Consider the following 19,815-nt stretch of genomic DNA (forward strand, 5'->3'; position numbering starts at 1 on the left):
GTTTATTTTTCTTTTCTTCTCGGTGAAACTCATATATTCTAGCCATTTTTGTTGATCGCTATGCTTCATCTCGTTTGATCACGTTTTTTTCGTGAACGCTAGCGTCATGGTTCTTCTTGCGAAAGATATTTAGATTTTTTCTCCTTCTTGTTTGATCAAGTTTTTTCATGAATGTTAGCGTCATGGTTTTTCGCGGAAACTTTTTTTTAAAATGGAATTTAGTAAAATCCTTTAGCAAAAATGCGAAAATGCTTTGTTGAATTTTAGCATTTTTGAGGGGTCTTTTCGCATTTTGCGAAAAAAGCTACCGTAGCGGAAACCCTGATTTGATCTGATGAATAAATCAATGTTTATCTTTCTCTCAGCTTCTTCAGTTAGGTTTTCATATGTCTTCTCCATTTGGGTAACATCAGTTTCTAAGTAAGCCCTCTTAGATCGCAAAAAATCCACCTCTTCTACAATAGCCTTTCTTTTCTTCTGTTTTTCTAATTGTTGCGCTTTTCCTCTAGACTAGTTAAATACCTTTGACGAGCCATAGACACTGATCTTCTCATATCTTCAGTAATAGGTACATTGAGAATGTTTCCGTAACATCTTATAGCATCTTTAATGATTCTTTGAGAAACATATGATTCTTGTATCATATTCTCAACTTCAATTTTTTTATTGAAGGAGAAACCTCTTTCAATGGATGCTTGTCCATGTGAAAGAGTAAAAGTCACTTTCATAGTATTCCATAATTAATCATAAGCCTTCTTGTTCTGACTGATAAAACTATGGAAAAAGGTGTCTACCCTATCATTCTCTGTAGAAAAATTTTGAAAAGAAAACTTATTGCAAGTCACAAAGGTTTCAATAAAATGCTTGAATTGAAAAATTATTTCATCACATTCTTCATCCACAACAACTTTTTTTTCATTCAAGTTCATCAAAAAAATTTTTAAGACTTTTGACAAGTCTCAGGCTGAAGTGCCATTTTTCTTGGATTGAAATAAGATACATTCCTTACTAAGCAATAATTAATTGGACATTTACTCAACAGCTTCTCCAGAAGTTTTGTCACAAAACTTCTGGATTCCATGCGGACATTAAACGCATCTTTTGAGAGCAAACTGTTTCTTTTTAAAAGCTGCTTAACACAAATGTCCCCAACAAATCCTAAGGTTATCTCATTCACTAAATTGAAATTTACTTCATCGGAAAAATTAAACTTGCACAGCTCTGCAGCATTTGAAAAATTTTTCACGGTTTATTTTTTATAAACGTTAAAAAAGTCAACTGACTGCTTGTTTGTATTAAATGTATCTTCGGAGAAAAATTGTAAAAGAAGTGCATCTGGTCACTATGGTAGGTCTTCAGAAAAGGTTTCATAATTTTTGCTACGGCCAAAAAAACATTAAATTTCACAACAATAAACTTAACCTGTGTAGCTTCCCTATTGGTCAGATAACTTTTGCTACATTCCTTTGCGAATACGCTTTACAATAAAGTTTTGAAATGACGCCAATGTAAGGACAAGTGTGGATGGTAAAAGGGCAATTTATTGAACACTACAAGGTAGACATTGTTATGAAATTTGAGAGTATTACAGTTTCAATTAGAAAAAAGAACGATCTAAGCATATGCGACAGACGATGAAGAGGAGTCCCGTCCCGGATGCGGTGATTGGCTGCTATGCTCCGCGCGCTTGGCCAGACACCAAAACGCTAGGCCCGGCTAGAAACGGTGGCGCCAAAAAACCTTGAGAGAGATCTCGGGAACAAAACAGAAAGAACGAGAAAGTCCCCGTGGGTGTTTTATAAAAAGGGCCACTGGCAGTACTGGATGAATTCAAGAACCTATCAAGTTTTGCAAGGACCTAAATTTAGAGAAAAAAAAATTCAAGGACTGTCAAGGGCCGTGGGAACCTTGATGAGGTATCTATGTTCAATAATTTTAACCTATTATTGATGTTTTCATTTAGAACTTTGACTTATATATATTTCCATGACGTGATCCGTCATACCAATTTCCCCTTCTATGAATTTTTTTTTATAGAGCTGCAGCAATGAAGTTGCTATGATATTTCTGTATCGAGATCTGCCAAGCAAACTACAATCGCAAATTAATATTAACCAAGCACAATTTTAAAAAAAACAACATGTAAATGATTGCTTGGGGTGCCTGCCTTCTATTTGGTCCCTTTCTGTTGTGTTTTTGTTTGGTTTCTCGAGGGTCGCTGCCTGGAAGTTGCCAAGACTCGGCGATTATTCTGCCACTGTTCACAATATGAAAATCTTCCCGCTACGACTTTACACATTATTCTACCGCAGATTGTGACACATGTATTTTCTTAAAATGTGAAAGTTCTAAATCCATTTGGCATCTAGGCGATTGTAGTTGGAGCATTGGACCGATATACAGAAATATCCCCCATTCTATTATAACTAATAAATCGTTTTTATAATTAAAACAGCATATATTCTCAAAAATATCAATAGACAACAACTGATTGAAACACACAACAAATATATTAGGATAGCCACAATTTAATATCAAAACAAGTTTATTAAAATTTTAATTGAGCCCAGGAAACTTAACTATCTGTAGAGAATATTGCTTCTGGAAAATAAAACTTAATTCCTCAAGTTCATGTTAAAATAATTCCATATTAGTTCAATTCTAAAAGTAAAATCAATGATAAAAAGTAAACAATGGTACCAAAACATCCCAATGTAAACATCAGTAAATCATAATATCACTCGGTACAAACAAATAATTGTAGAAGCTTTTTAGAGAAGAAATAAAATTAAAACAAACTTCATTTCTGGTTAGTAAAAATGTAAACAAAGCGTTAAAGGAAGGTTTAAGCTTATAAAATAATATAATAAAACATGCTTATAGAGAAATATACACTTGTAGAAAAATAATACATCTGAAACATACTATATACACACAAAGATTAAAGAACAACAAAACTTACCTGGTGTGTCAGAAATAGCGTTTTCACTCAGTTTTGGTCGCTTATTCGGCGGTCCATCAACTAAGTGGTCAGCCATGATGAGTAAGCCTAACTTGAAGCTAATTGCTTCAAGTTTCGGACCAATTCCCGAATGGCCAAATTTGTCAGATTTCACAAAATTTAAGACATATTAGAGTGCAGTTAATACTTAACCGCACTGGAGGCCCCGACGAGTGCCATGTTGTTCGATGTACATTTCCATGGTAAAGGCACTCAAGGCTAATAATCATTGTGTTGAAATCGCTAAGTTACATACCGCTTTTTATATCTATAGATGAAATTGCTCAGTATCCTTATGATTTTATCTTAATTCCATATTCACAAACAAACTCGAACGAAAGCATAACATAATGTTTACAATCACGAATGACTTTTGACGATCAGCTTTACAACCTCCTCAGTAGTCACACATGATAAACACAAACCAGCAGCACGTACTGCGAAGTAACCAACGTACGGTTATCCCGTATGCTAACGCATATGTTGACAATACAGACCAAACAATCCTCGGGTAGTACAAAATGGCGGCAATAACTAGAAACTTTTCTGCGCTGACAGAAAAGAACGATTATCTCCGAACAGACAGTTTACAAATTAACTTAGATCTTATTGGTCAGCTAAAGTCACATGCTTAATTATCTCTATTTTGATTGGTTCCTTTATTTATAAGTTTTTGTGTACAATTCTCCGAAATGCACCGAATATTACCGATTTCGGTCTATCTCGACTGTGAGTCGAGCTTTATTATTGTTTTGATTTGATTCACACAAACACACGCTGCTAGAGTAGGCATTACTTATGTTCAGCTAATTTTAGTTTCCTAGCGTCACATTGTTCTTTTTACAAATTATATATAGTATTTTTGATAAAATAGGTAAAATATACGTATTTATGAATAAAAAACAACAGTTTGTATTTTTATTCTAATGATTATTTTACAATTTTGGAATCACTTACATTATTTGTTAATATGTAATCTTCTTTAATTGTTCCAGTTAATATAATTTTTCGATTGTATTAAACAATTACTTAAAGATATATCCTGCTCCCATTGCTTAAAAGTTTTATTACCACCGACTCAAGAGAAATAAGAATTTGCATGCTATTCCTAAGGATACCTACTGCTTTTCTGACATAACAGACAACATTTTCACGGCCTAAGATTCATTTCATATGATCTTAAGTAGCAACTCAAATAAAAAATTACTTACTGATTATTCTAATTCTGAACAAAACGAATGTAAAAAAAAAAAATTTGTTTTTTTTTGGATAATATGTCTTGTTTTTTTTTTTTTTTAATACTAATACCTTCAATCATTGATGATTTGCTTAGTTAAAAACACCCAGTTTGTTTTAAATCTGGGTAGTTTTGTTTAAAGTTTTCTCATAAGAGTTTCTGTACTATATCATCCCTTCCTAAAACACTAAATTTACATTCTAGCCTGGAAAAGGAAATATTTTCATTCCTTTGAAGAAAAAAAAAAAAACAATTACTGCAGGATATATCTGTATCGTGATCTGGCACACCAATTTTTCTGTTGGTCCCCTTCTGTGATGTTTTTTGCTAGCTGCTGCTTGGTAGTCGCCAACACTTGGTGATAATCCTATCCCTGATCACAATATGGAAATCTTCCTATTAACAAGGGAAATTCTATGCATTTTAAAAGGATTGTGTGATTGGAAGAAAATAATGATTTTGCTTGGAAAAAATAGTTTGTTTACACAAAGAAATTTTTATGTTTTGCAGTTATGTGTTAAGCAAAACTATTGGTAGATTTTGTAGGAGCCTTGGGCAAAACGTCTTGCAGGACTTTTTTAAATTTTGAAGGACCCTTAGTGATCATTAGGTTTTCGCTTAAATTATTGAAATAAATTACATGATTTATTTCGAAGTTTTTTTTTATTTCATTCTTAGGATCGAACAACATTAACATTTATTTAGATTTTATTTTATTGTCAAATTCATACTGTCACTTGAGTTTTATTGATAATTTATTAAGCGCAGGAACCATAAGGAGGAAATATAAAACTTTGTGTTTAAGAGTCCTACTTAATCAACAAAAAATGATTAAATGCATTTTATTTTTCATATTTTTTTGATTTTTATGAATAGTTTTCTTGTACTGGGTCTTTAGAAATAATTTTGATCATTTTTATTTCCGAAGTAATTTTGAAAAACTTATCTAAATTTTTACAATTAACCAAAAAAATTTATGTGGGACCTCTCTACAGTTCTGTAATGTGGGCCTTGGGCAGATGCTCTGTTTGCCACATTCTTAGAACAGCTTTTAAATCTGCTGTTAATTAAAGATAAATTTATATATTCATATAATAATTTTTTTAAATGTATTCTCGATTATAAAAATACCAGTTTATTGCTTAAATGCCATTGCAACTCTAATTCAGAGTAACACCAATCTTTAAAATTGGATTTAACAAAGTTTTTTTAGTTTATTTTATTTTAAATTTGCTGGAATATTAACAGACTATGGTGATATAATCGAAAGTCATGAGAATCTCGCTCATCGAACTTTTTTGTTTTTATTAACTTTCAAGTGAGATAATATTATTTTCAGTACTTGCACTAATTAATTTTTCTGATGAATTCACTCATTTAGATATAATGATGATATGTTTGATGATTATTTTCTAATTTGTATTAAGAGTAAATATGCTTTTGTAATTCAGGATTTACAAGCTTGTCAACTGTGAAGAATAAAAACACCCATTACAAAATAAGTTTATTAAATAGTTTCTTTTCTTTTGAAATTTCATATGTCACATAATAGTTTCAATTACTCTAAACCAGGGATGCTCAACCTATGGTAAAAGTGGCCCTCAAAGCCTTTCAACTTGGGGCCCCTGAGCTGTCTGAAATATTAAAAACATGAAAGGAGAGAAGAAAAAAAAATTTTCAGCCATGCTTTGTAACAGTAAGTTACTGATCTAGTTTACAGTCTTTTTCAAAGTTCCTGAATATGACCATTTTGTTATGAAAGTTCTATTTATGCAATGGATTTAAAGTTGCTGTTAAAAAGTAATTACTTATGAATTTGTACAAATTAACTGAAAGACATAAAGAAAACTTCAAATTTCCAGCAACAGTCATCTCATCACATCTGATACTGTGTTAAAAAAAAATTTTCTTCTGAATAATACTAAATTTTAGGATAAATATAAATTTAAGTTACCATTTTGGTTGTATGTCTATTAATGTATATGCCATAATTAGAAAAATAAAAAACTATACACATGTTACTCATTCATGTTACTTAAATTTTTTAAGAAGTAAATTTTAAAATATAAGATTGAATTTCAAAGCAAAGTTCACGTTTGTAAATTATTGCCCATTTATAGCATAGTTTACATTATAAACAGATATATTCTAGAGTTATAAATTGAATATATAACTAAACAACATTATGACACACTATTTCCAATTTTTTTCGCTCTCTACAGGCTAATTAGACTAAAGTTCCTAACAAAACGGAATTTAATAATAAAATTTTTAGGGGTTTTTTTAGTGCTTTTTTCAGTATGTTTGAAATTTATGTTGTATTATGTTAATCTTACCTTAGTAGCAAGATTAAGAGGTTCTTCACAACTTAAAGTTCATCTAAATGTTTATCACCAGGCAAAGCTTGTTTTTTAATGACTGTTCTATTTTAACTTGCAAAATCTCTTTCACAAGCAGCTATAGTTATTGGCAATGTTAAAGCGATATGTTTTTTGAATTCAAGTTACTCGAAAGGGGTATCAGTTTTAATTTTTACACTTTGCTGATTGATTTTGGCACTTGCACCAATAGCTCTCAAAGAACTAACTAACTAACTGATTAATTTGTAAAGTATTTAAGAGCCAGAGAGAAAACTTATCAATTTTAACAAAAATTCTACAAGCAGTATTTTCCTTCACGGTAAAATTTTCGAGGAGTTAAACTTAACTTTGATGCATAAAATGGGCATATTGGCAAACTGTGATACCACATAAAATAATAAATTTCCTTATATAAGGTGTTCCATAATTTTATATCTTGTTGTGACCTCATCTTCAAAAAAAGAACTTTGGAAAAAATTTTAGAATCCTTGTCAACAGTGAAGTCTTAATAATTTACACATTAAATGTTACAAATTAATATTCAAGGAAGAAAAGAAAATTACCAAACTCTGAAAGCATTGTCAAGGTTAATTAGGACAGGTTTTTGATTCTATTAAATGATTTTTTTTCACTCTAAATCTGATTATGATTTCTGACTGATTTTGATAAATTTTTTTTATAACAATAATTATAACAGGTAATTATTTTCAACTAACTTGAATGCCAATAACTGATTGAAACATGGAAACCTATTAATTCTAATATAGATTTTCTGAAATAAAATTATTAAGGTAGGGTGTTATTAAACTAGTGGTCACAACTGTAAGGGGTGATAGAACTTGCCCAAATAAACAACTTTCACCATCTTGTGTAGGTGTATTGGTGGTTAAAGCATAACAGATTGAAATACTATAATAATAAAGTAATTTAAAATGATTTTTGTTTATTGTCCTTGTATATTAGGTTTAGTTTGCATTCGCCTCTACCAGAACCATTTGCTACTGCTTGTTCCTATATGGTTTTTTATTCTCTTTGTATGCCTGCTTTGTCCTTTCTCATTGGCCAAATTTTTTTGAATCACCCTATGTAATTTGAAGTTTACTTACTGTTGTGTGGTTTCTAGCTATCCAAGTGCATCCTGTATCACCAAAAGTTAGCTAATCTGAAATATATTATTGGAAGCTTGTTGTGCTACTTACTACAACTGTTATTCACTGAAAAAAAAAAAGTTAAGCTTTAATACTCCTTAAATTTACTCTGTATGTTACATGAACTATTTTGATTTTTTTTTCCAAATCTTTTAGTTGTGTCTTTTTGGCAAGTTTGATTTGCAATGCCTCAAGATTTTACATGTTTTCACAGGCTTACAAAAATTATCAGCAGACGTATTTTCATTCTATGTATCACTATTTTATAAAGTATTACAATTTTTTCTTTGCATATGCTGCTGGTTTAACTATATTTTTTTTTAAATCAAAATAAAAAATTCCAGTTAAAACTTTTTGTTTATTTATTTAAAAACAAACTAATTTAGTAAATTTATCCTGCTTTTCTTCAAATATGTTTTTATTTTCTTCTTAGTTAAAATTTTGTACCAGAATTTAATCATTGTTGGGTTATCAGCAAACAGAATTATTGATTTTAAATTTGTCTTGGTGTAAAAGCTTTGCTGCCTTAATACTTTTTTTTATTAAATAAGGCCAGAAATGTAAATGTTTTAAATGCCACCTTCATGCTTTTTGGTGTCACATACATGTTATTCCTATGTGTGGTGACTAAGTATTCCAACTTTATGTCTATGAAAATTAATTATCGTATTTATAAACACAGCAGGATCAAATATATCCTTAAGTGTCAGCTTACTTTTAATTTCAGTTACTTTGTTAATGCAGTTGGCTGTTGTTATGATGTGTCAAGTGGAAGTGAACAAAGACAAAATACATTTACATCATAAATATTTATTAAAATGTAATGCAAATAGCTTCAATAACATAGTGATGTTCTGACTAAAAGATGGAGAGTATGTCTGGCATACACTAGCTTCCTGGGGATTTTTCATTATGATATAAAGCTCCTACAACTGGTCATTTTTTGCCCATTTGCAAATTTTGGCTAGTTAAATCCAAAAATGTTTTTTAATGCAATTTTATTCATAATCAGATGAATTATTTTCAATATCAACAAAAAATTTTAAATAATATTTATACACTTTATTAGTTATAAGGAGAACCCATTTCCTCTAAAGTAGCTGAGTTAATATTCAAATTTTAAGCAAAGCTGCTTTTTGCCTCGTTTTTGAGGTAGGAATTAAAACATTGCTCTGAAAGTAGAAATTAAAAAAGAAAAAGTCTTTTCAACAATAATCCTTTTAAAAAAATTCATCTAAATTTTTATGAGCTCCAAATTTTTGACCCACTCTAATTACATCTAATTTATAATACTATATCTAATGGATTAGATTCATGTCTACTCTCTTGTTTTTGTGTTTACACTTTGTGGCCGTATTTTGTTGATATTCAATAGATCTGGTGTCTGAGAACAGACCGAAAAAGGTTTATAACATGAAGTTAAAAGGACAAAAGTTGCTAAATGAAGCGTATTGTAAATGTGCAAATCGTGCTATGAAATTAAGTCAAATCGGTGCCCAAAATAATAACTTGTTGAGAGCTTATAAAACACTAAAGTTTAACTCTGCACACACGCACAAATTAATATTGGTTTAAATAAAAAAAGGAGCTATTTCATTTTTACAACAATAAACGGTTTTTTTTAAGCTTAAAAATTGCGCTTATGCACCAGTGAAGGTTCATCTATTCAGTTGAATCCCTTTATACAAAAATTTTAGCTTTTTATAATAATTCATAATGGTGTTAAAGCCATTATTTTTCCCCAGAAAAATTTGTTCTCCAATTATTGATTAGGTAATTTATTTAATTGATGTCCACAAAAGGTGCCGGTATAAAGTATTTTGCATTTACACACTATCTCATTTTTGTAGAAACTAGGATACTCTTTTAAAAATTCTTTCCATGCTGTCACAGTTTTATCATTTGGCCAAGTACAGTGACCATTTCCATGGCATACCGTTCTTGAACATAACTCTGCGTTTCTTGATATTTTTTTGACAGCTGGTCCAAGAACTTGAGTGATGTATTCATTTACTTCGTTACAATGAGTTCTTGAACTAACTGCCGAGGAAGATCCCCATATTATGAAACCATCAGCTCCTATTGCTGCTGCCTGAGCTGCCATTCTTTCAAAATCACCCTGTGTAAATAATTAAATTTTCCTATATTTCAACATAGAATAAGAGCCTATAGTTTATACAATACAAAAGTATTTTTATGAGTTATGTACTGGGTAATTCTTTAGTAACTGTTAATGTAAGTTTAGTAAATGTTAGTTACAATATTATTACAATTAGAGAATTAATTGATCAATGTTGCAATGTATTAGTTAAAACTATGAATAATAACTAAGCATTTTTATTATATCTTGAACAATTTTATAAGGAAAGAAAGTAAATTATGCAAAAACATCTTAAAGTTTTATGATTCTGCAATATGAATAAATATGTTATTGTAATTTATTTACGTCGCACTAGAGCTGCACAATGGGCTATGAGCGACGGTATGGGAAGCATCGCTGAAGATGATCCGAAGGCATGCCATCACAATTTTGATCATCTACAGAGGGGATGGCACCCCCGCTATGGTAGCCTGACGACTTGTGTGCGAAGTCGAGCACTTCGCGGTAGAACAGTTTTAGCGAGGACCAATACCGTACACCCTCGGTCCTGATAAAAGTGATCACCCACCCACACACTGACCGCAGCTAGTGATGCTTGACTTCGGTGATCTGCGGGGAACCGTGTCTTAACGATCAGTCCATTGCGGGACGAATAAATATTTAAAAAAGAGAAGAAAAAAAAACTATTTCAACTTAAGATTTACTTCTTTCACCAAAAGTTAAGCAAAAAAGATATCTGTTTTTAATTTTCTTGATGTGTTGCTGAAATGATTATCTTAATTTTAAAAAAGTGTTTTGTTACTGTGCATTCTTTTAATTACCAAATCAGTTTATGTTATAGTAATTCTAAAAATATGATGTTTTGTAGATTTTTGCATATTGTATTTCTTGCGGTCTTTTATATAAAAAAATCTAATATTATTTTTTGATGTTTTAAAAGCAGACATCTAGATTTACTGTCAAGCTAACAATGAAGAAGTTCATTTTAATTCTGCGCTACTAATTTACCTCATTCTTTTTAATATAGATTATTTAGTTTCAAGCATATTTGAAAGCAAAATACCTGCGGAACTAGTATTTTTTTTAAGTGAAAATTGATGTAAGGCAAAATTTTTGCTTCAGCTGGTGCAACTCTTATTGCTTCTTTAAGTTTTTCGTGATCTTTGTAACTTCTTTGTTCCATTGTGTAATGATCCAAATGATTATCATATAAGTATATTGAAGGAAATATGCCCGTGCTGGAGTTCCATAGCCATGATAATCTAAAAAATATATCATATGTTATTCGATAGTACAGTAGAAAAAATACTCATAATAACTCAGATCAATTTATCCAAATATTACGTGATAATAATACCTTCTATAGCTTAATAGTTATGTGCCGAGACCTTAAGTATGCTAATTAATCCAAAGTATTGTGGTTGAGACACTGAGTTTTATTTTATAACAGGCCTTGAACAGTCGACCCAATTCTGACTCGACTGCTATCAATGTTCAACTTCGTGTCTTATAATTTTGAACCAAACCCAGAAGACTAGGAAACTTCTGGGACAAACTGATCTTCGTGGAGGACTTTTTGATGGAACTAACCCGTATTTGCGTTACATGGAGAGAGAAACCTCTCACGATTAGCCCAACGACAAGGGGATTTTGCGTCAGTAGTGTAGTCAATACGAGCCTGGAGTAAAATTAATATCAACCAGCCACAGCTGGAATTCCAACCTGGTTCCACCTCATTGTTAAACGAACGCTCTATCCCCAGAGCCACTGCGGCTAGGTGACTTGAATCCCATCTTGCTTCAAATTGATTATAACTAGCTAATTTGAGAAGTAAAAACAGGCAGTGCGCGATGCAGATCATCATGATTTTGAAGTCGCAATTTCGGAGCCTTATCCTTCATGCCAGACAAGCTGGCAAGTATTTTACTTTTTATTAGTGCTAATTATTATTTCAAGTGTAAAATCTGGTAATAAAATCTTCTCGATGAATTCGGATTTTTGAACTCTCACAATGTGAGCATAGCCATAATTTCACAGATGTGGCTCCAATAGTTTAGTCAGACGATAATTTTTCAAAGATTTGTGACCCTTGATGTTATTTGAATTTGTCTTAGTTATATATCTCAAAAACTGATTACGTGAATCAAAATTATAAACCATGTGTATCTCTGGTATGCAAAAAAAAAAAAAATTCTTTTTGGTCGTATATAGTTTTAAATAAGATGATTTTAAACCACTTTCAGTAATGTTTACTGATTATTTAAAAAAAATTAACTTTTGAAATTTTTTTTTTTTTTTTAAATTACTCTTTATACATTTTTCTGGAGAAACCTAATAGAATCATTAATTGAAAGTTTCATAGTAAATTTCAATGTTTTAAAACGCATTACAGAAATTATATTCAGAATAATAATTATGACCCACGTGTATTAATTTTTGATAAAAATTAAATTTTAACTAGCTTGAATGAACAATGAAATCGAAAAAAATGTAAATAGCCATAACGCAATTTATTAACATAGGAATATAACAAATCTCATATCGTTAAATAAACATTTAAAAAAACAAACAAGTTATTTAAAAAATTTATTATTTTTGTGCAGATCAGTGTGAGTAAAACTCGAAATTACACGAAATCGGTTCAGTATAGTTTCTGAGCAATAAAAGTCGTATATTTAAAGTTTCATTTCTCTAGAATTATTAAGCCTTTATAATTTTCGATCTTACTCTTCAAAACTATCTGTAAGAGGTGTACCAGATACTCGGCAATTACCTGGTATACCCTATTCAAAATAATTGTTTTGGACTTTATTTGATAAAAAAAATTTAAAAAATGCATGTAATTATAATATTTTTGAATAAAAAAGTTTTATATTTGTTTGCAAATTTTTTCTGATTCAAATAAATAGTTTCGGAGATACGGAGAAACACGCTAATAATATATATTTGATTTGGGATTTTGAACTATTGAGATCTCGTATTTTTCAGCTGCGTTTACTCTATTAATTTCGAGAATCGAAAAACTGAATCCGAAGGGGGGGGGGAGGGATGTCTATGCTAAGAAAACTTCTGTTATGCCTGATCTTGTTATTTAAAATATCGTCAGCACTATTTAATTAGCATATTTAAGCTCCATATTTCGGATGTGCCAGTTACCCGGGTTCTCGGACCCATTTTTATTCTCAAGACTGGTTACCATGAACCTGGTCAAATTTATCGGATATACAGTGCCGGGTAACACATTGAAAATTTTAGTGAATCAAATTAAAAAAAAAAAAGTATCCGCTGCATCGAAACAGTCCTCCCAAATTTCTCTTAGAAACGTTAAAGATTTAGTTTAAAATAGTAATCGAGTAATAAATCAAAATTTTATTGGATACCCGGAACAGGCCGGGTAAGAAATAAAATATTTGCGCTGAGTACTTGGAACTGGCCGGGTAAAAGATTCAAGTTTACTGGGACCGAGCACATCTCTAGTCTATAATCATTATGATTGCATCATGCTAGTACATGAAAATCCTATCATTGGACCAATAGTTATAAAAATGGCGAATCTATTTGTTAATTTTACTTTGCTTGTAACAATATCCTATTATAATATTCTTCTTTTAATATCCCTTCATATAGGAACCTCCCGAGCTTCAAAGATGCTTCACTTTTTACCGTATTTCTTTTCATGTTGACGAACTCCAGATGTTCAATACTTATAAATTTCAAAGGTATCAGAAAAAAGCTCCTATCCAGCTAATAAAGCGCGAAACAAAAACCTTTAGGTCAGGGAATAGCTGACAGAATGTAAATTTAACTGTAGATTACTTGAATATTGTGAATGTAACTGAATCTTAAATTTTACACTACAGAAAAACTTTTTTTTTTCCAGTTTGCTGCTCTATTTTTAAATTTTAAAAGAATCTTTCCTGTCGTGATAGCTTATTTTCCTTAGTTTTCAAAAAAAAAAAAAAAAAATTAACTTAAAAGAGGAGAGAAGGAACCCCCCCCCCCCCCCCCCNCCCCCCCCCCCCCCCCCCCGATATTGAATTTTTCCCACCTCCATTGACACTTGAAACACATAAAAATGCTTACGCATAAAAAAATTGCCACTTAAAAATATTACTAATGAATAAATAATGGAACTGTAACTACTTCTATAATTCCATTTATTTCAATAATAGTTTCTTTTTTTGGTGATTATTTTAAGATTCTAAATGTTTTCTTTTTAAGTTTAAGTTGAAAATCGATTTAATACAACAAAGTAGACGTATCTTAATTCTTTATAATTGTTTATTAAAAATATTACTGACATTTTATGAAAGTTGGGTAATTATTTTGAACTAGTACTCTTGAAAAAGAAACTTTGCATTCTGTTTAGTGCCTTTACTAATTTGTGTTGTGTAGTTATGTGCTTTATGTTATTAAACGTATGGGTGTCTGAATTTAGTCTGCAAAATTAATTAATAGATAGTTCCCGTATTCCCACCTGTTATGTGGTTAGACATAATGTGTATTAATTAATGACTGACTACTATTCTTATGTTATCGGTTATAAAATATGAAATAGAAGATAACAGCGGCTAATATTTGGAGACAAACTGAAGAATTAATTTTTTTTTTTTAAATTATAATGGTGACTGTTAAATTTTTATTTCTTTTTATTCAAATAGTCATGTTTTGGTAAGTTAATAAAAAAAGATAGATTTTCAAAATAGTACTTTCAGCTTGTTTTACAACATAATTATTTAAATAATTTCAAGTTGTATTATTTTAATTACGAGATTATACCATTTTACCAAGCGTCAGCCTTGTAGCAGAAACCCTACAGCACGGCAGCGGGCTCTGCAGATTATTTTTCAAAAATAAAAACTGCTAGCGCGATAATGTGTAACAAAGTTTTCGTAAAGGTTTTAACTTTTCACAGAGAAGTTTTTGCAGAGGACCGCTGCAGAAATACTTGCCTAATCTTAGCAGAAAAATATTACGGAATGATATACATATTTTAGGAGCACGGTATATTGTTAGTCTAACTAAAACAACGGTAACCAAAAGGTGTTCCACGGAACCCTAAGGTTCCGTGGAAAATTCACAAGGATTCACTACGTTAATTAGGATTTTTGTTATTTTAACCAATTGATTTTTGAAACCTTTAATAGGCCAAACCAATATATTTAATGTTTCGGTTATTTTTATGAAATTATTCAATGACAAAATTTAAAACAAAAAGTTCCATAATTATTTCTCATCTTATTCATGTAGAGGTATTTCTCATCGAACGTTGAAATTCAAAATAAAATAATCGAATTCAAAAATTAAGAATTCTTTTTTCCAAAAACCATATTAACAGTTTAAAATAAATCTTTTTCAATTTCGAAAACCCTAATTCAGCTTATTTTATCCAAAGCTGCTGCAGATCTAAGAATCCAATTGTCTAATTTATGACTGATATTGATGAAACAATTGATAAATTTCGTTTTTCCCTGTATCCCCTCTGCAGAGGATTTGCGGTGGCATGTCTTCGGATCATCCTTAGGGATGTTTCCCACACCGTCGCCATTAACCCATTGCGCAGGTCTACCTACCCTATAAATGTTTCCAAATTGTTCCTTTTTTTCTCTATCATATTCACATTTGCTAATGAGCTTTATTTTTTAAAAGTCGGGATTCCGCCGAAACAAAACAAAAAAAAACTCTCCTGTTTAGTTCCGTAACCGAAAAAAACTGGGAACCGCTGAACTAAAGATCTCTTCCCGTCACTGAGTTTTTAGATGTCTGCTGCTATTGAAGCAAGAAAGACAATATTAGTGAGAATTTAATTTATCTAGTGGTGTATTTATACTGATAGCATTTATTTAATTTAATCTGCATGATTTTTCTTCAGTTTAGTTATTTAGTCATGGATTTTTTCCATCGTCCTTTTTAACCACCATTTCACAGTTTTCAAATTAAATTTCTTGTGATTAATTTGTATGTAACTTAATTTTGAGAATTTAAATTTTGCTGTGTAGTGCACAGAAAAAATTAATAAATAAACGGACCACCCTGAATAACTTTTTATCTAATGATCGGATCTTCACGTTCCAGGACTCATTTTGCATGGTTCGAGGGAGTGGCCTCAAATATGCTAATTAATTCATGCAAAAAATATTTTAAGTTACGAAATTAGACACAAAAACGTACTTTCCCTATATAAACATACTTTTCTTTCTTCAACGGATTCGGATTTCGGACCCCCCCCCCCAAAAAAAAAAAATACAGGTGGTAGTCTCTATAGTTTGGTCTCTTTAATATTAATTTTACTTTTTGTGTATTTCGCCATATCTCTAGAAATTTAAAAGCTAATTGAAAACTTTTTACACACAATTATAAAATTCCTTTATCAAAAGATATTACTACGGTAAAAATGTTTATTATTTTATTTAATATTAGTCGAAAAAATTTTGAATTCTAAGGTATAAAATTTTTTACATCATTTTAAAGAACATAATTTTACAGAGAAAAATACGAAATTTGAATGAAAATGGTTTAATAGTTCCTGAGAAATCAAATTTTTAAAATACAACTTTTTTGAAATTTGATTTCACAGGTACTATTCGACCGATTACACTCAATTTTTGCATTTTGTCATGTAAAATTAAATTAATTATATATTATTCTTTAAAACGATGTAAAAAATTATATACCTTACAACTCAAAATTTTTTCGACTAATATTAAATAAAATAATAAAACGTGGTAAATATTTACTAAAAATGATTTTTTACACGGTATTATCTCTGAATAAATTAATTTTTTAATTCAAAATTTTAATTTTTTTTTCAAAAATTTTTCAATCCACTTATGAAGTTCTCGAGATATAGCGAAAACTACGCAAAAAGTACAATTTAACATTATGGGGTCTGAACTTGTTTTACAAAACATCTGAAAAAGCTTTTTGAAATTCTTTATTTTTTACAAAACTGATTGCATTACTCGATTAAATGTTCATCTCAAAATTTGATTTTTTCCTTTTTCTCAAAATTTTTTTCTTTTCGGTAATTTGGCAACATTCTGTAAGAACTACCGAAAATTGAACCACATTTATTAAAAATTGAGCGGAACAAATTAGAATTTTCCGTTAGTACTATATTTGTTATACTTTTGCCATAATTTTCTAATAAATATTTCGTATAATTTTTTAGATATTTATAGATGTAGTGTTAAAAAAGATGACATGGTAGCTAGATTTAGAAAGAACTCGCTTTATTTGGCAGTCCCGATTTGATTTCTTTTTTACTGTTCTTGTTGCAAGCCGTGCACCATCATACGTTAGTGTTAGCATATTGCTCCAGCAGTGAGATTAAGTTCATTTTACAAATTAACATTTAGGAGTTAAGTTCGAAGTTGGTTTATTGTTGTCAAGTTTAAAAAGTGTTTTATAACGATTCTTGCGTCTTGAACTGTCAGGTCTTCAAATGACGATTCTTATAACGGTTCTTTTTTTAAACACAAATAATAAATCAGGTAACAAATACACGTATACAAGAAAAACTGATCAAGATAGTCTCAAAACACAATAATCACGTTGTGAGTCCAATGGTTTCAAAATACACCAGAAACAGTAATCCTTAGTATAGGCAATTTAGAGCTTGCAGTGCACCCTTGTGTAGAAAACACCATCCATAGATTTTGAGTTTAAAGTAATTTTATATCTAAAATTTCTTTGTAAAAATCTTAAATATTCTAAATGAAAATTCACTTACTTGTCATTTTCAATTTTCACTTTTTCGGAGCACTCAAAATCTGCAGGCTTCTTTCCCACATAATTGTAACAGTCAGGAAATAAATAATAGCCCCAATTTGCAGATGGTCTCAATTTCTTTGAAAGTTCAAGTGTTTCTAGCATGTAAGATCTAAGGTATATGATATTAAACATATAAGGATTATTAACGCTAAATCTATATTAAATAAAGTATTGTTACTAACAAATTAAATTCTGTTATCACCTAGCACCATTTCCCCATTGGTGTTTTGCTAATTCTTCTATTTCTTTATCATTCAAAGTTGAACTTTGTTTTCTTGCAAACTCCCTTGACTTTTCTCTGTAAATATCTAAGGGTATCCAATTGAAATTCCACGAAGGTCTCCAAGCTTCCCAGTCAATGACACCAATTCCATTAAAACTTTCATTTTTAATGGTATTTTGTAAATCTTCAGCAGCTCTCTGCAAATGCTTTGAAATATTTGCTGCCTGAAAATTAATAAATGTAATATTGTTTTTAAAAAGGCCAAGGAGCAATAATTCCTGTTTGTTGTCAGTGAATTCTTAAAATTTACACGTTTGTTTTAATAGTTTTAGGTACTTTAAAAAAAAGGAAAAATCAAAACCCTTTTTAAATCGAAAAAGCAGGGTACTAGACAAAGTATCCATTAGATGATAAATGAGCACCTAAACTATGTATACACACAATATAAGAAAAGACAACTAATGCATTTATATATAATGCGCATAATGTTTGACAGTCAAAGTGTCAAGTGAAATGCTCAGTACTCAGTGTAGTTTTCTTTTTCTATACAATATTTCTTATGCTGTAAAAATAAGATTATACAAAATATCGGGTTGAGTATAAAGGTTTCCATCAAAGGCAGATACCTCCGCGCTAACAGTAGCCATTCCAGTGGTAGTTAACCTTTCTCCAAACTGGTTTTTGCATTCTAAAATTAAAAGTTTGAACTACACAACTGTGTAATTTGTTCGTCAAAACTTTATTATCTTGTGCACCAAAAAAAGTGTTTAATATGGAGATATCACATCGACAGATCAGAACGATTATGTACTATGAGTTCCAAAATAAACTCAGTGCAACTGAATGCCACAAAAAAATGTTTGAAAGTTTAGGTTTCAATACTGTTTCTTATGATACAGTTGGTTGGTATATAAGTTTGGTTTCGAAAGTTTAAAGCTGGGAATTTTGACATTGAAGATGAACTACGTTCTAGCCTCCCTATTGAGGTTGATAGTGACGAGTTAAAGCAAATCATTGATCAAGGCAGAAATGTTTCAACACGAACTATTGCATTAGAGATTGACGTTTACCTAAAAAAAACAATAGTTAGTGCTCTCAAACACATAAATCTAACGTTTAAGTTTAACCGCTGGGTGCCTCACAAATTGACTGCTGAAGACAAGAGAAAAGCGGCCTCTGTTTGGCTTTGCTCAGAGATCAACGAAAAGAGAACATTCCGGACAAAATTGTGACCCGTGAGGAAAAATGGGTGTACTACAAGAATACAAGCCGAAAAGGAGGGTGGTCAGCACCCGGGGAATCAGTTGGTTCGGTTGCAAGACAAACGCTAACTAGAAGGTGTTTCTCTGTATCTGGTGGGATTGTCGAATTATCTATGAAAAGTACCTGAAAAGCGGGCAGGCTATCAACTGAACAATATACAGCAATATGCTAATCAAAGTTCAGACGGAAGGTAGTTCTCTTTCTTCAAGATAGCGCCCGGCCACACGCAAATGCGATGACCGGCTGGACGCTCTACACGCTGGAATGGGATTTGATGCAACATCCACCATACAGCCAGACAAGGTGACTTCGAATTACTATCTGTTTTTACATCTGCAGCTGCATCTTGATGGCACAATCTTCCATTCAATTGACGAGGTCATAAATGAGGTCGATCGCTTTCTGGACACAGTTATTCGCAGAAGAGATTAAAAAGTTGTCCAAATGCTGGCAGACCATTGTTGATTTGAATTACTATCCTCATTAGCTTTGCTGATTTTGTATGTATTTATCATTTTACGCGATTATTTTTTTCTGGCGGAAAACTTTTTACTCAACCCGATATGAAGTTTTACATCGTTAAAAGATAATATTGTATGTATAAAAATTTTATAAGAGATTCTTGAACACATTTTAAGATAAACTTTATGTAAAATGAACATAATTTCGGAAAAATTAATATATAATTGTGATGCCAGAATTGGCATAC

General features: G+C 30.9%; 2 protein-coding genes and 1 long non-coding RNA gene across 9 annotated transcripts in view; 1 reads left to right on the forward strand and 2 right to left on the reverse strand.

Annotated features, from left to right (window-relative positions):
• LOC107451016 (CREB-binding protein) overlaps positions 1-3,562 on the reverse strand; it is a 141,787-nt gene extending 138,225 nt beyond the window's left edge. For all 4 annotated transcript variants that reach the window (XM_071187500.1, XM_016066974.4, XM_016066973.4 and 1 more), the window contains exon 1: positions 2,963-3,562. In XM_071187500.1, coding sequence (XP_071043601.1) covers positions 2,963-3,038 — 76 coding nt within the window. In that variant the 5' untranslated portion in view covers positions 3,039-3,562. The remainder of the gene's footprint in view (positions 1-2,962) is intronic.
• A 69-nt stretch (positions 3,563-3,631) lies between these two features.
• On the forward strand, positions 3,632-8,096 carry LOC107451017 (uncharacterized). 4 transcript variants are annotated; one of them, XR_011638189.1, is made up of 2 exons: positions 3,632-3,875; positions 4,443-8,096. It is a non-coding gene; the product is annotated as an uncharacterized lncRNA (long non-coding RNA). The 4 variants fall into 4 exon arrangements; XR_011638191.1 differs by having other exon boundaries at positions 5,690-8,096; XR_011638190.1 differs by having other exon boundaries at positions 5,811-8,096.
• A 444-nt stretch (positions 8,097-8,540) lies between these two features.
• Positions 8,541-19,815, reverse strand: part of LOC107451035 (hyaluronidase) — an 18,064-nt gene continuing 6,789 nt past the window's right edge. The window contains exons 2-5 of the mRNA XM_071187501.1: positions 17,823-18,067; positions 17,580-17,729; positions 10,911-11,109; positions 8,541-9,865 (exon numbers count right to left, since the gene is read on the reverse strand). Of these exons, the coding sequence (XP_071043602.1) occupies positions 9,509-9,865; positions 10,911-11,109; positions 17,580-17,729; positions 17,823-18,067 (951 nt within the window). The 3' untranslated portion in view covers positions 8,541-9,508. The remainder of the gene's footprint in view (positions 9,866-10,910; positions 11,110-17,579; positions 17,730-17,822; positions 18,068-19,815) is intronic.

The sequence above is a fragment of the Parasteatoda tepidariorum genome, chromosome X1 (genome assembly GCF_043381705.1).
Source record: "Parasteatoda tepidariorum isolate YZ-2023 chromosome X1, CAS_Ptep_4.0, whole genome shotgun sequence".
Lineage (NCBI taxonomy): Eukaryota > Metazoa > Arthropoda > Arachnida > Araneae > Theridiidae > Parasteatoda > Parasteatoda tepidariorum.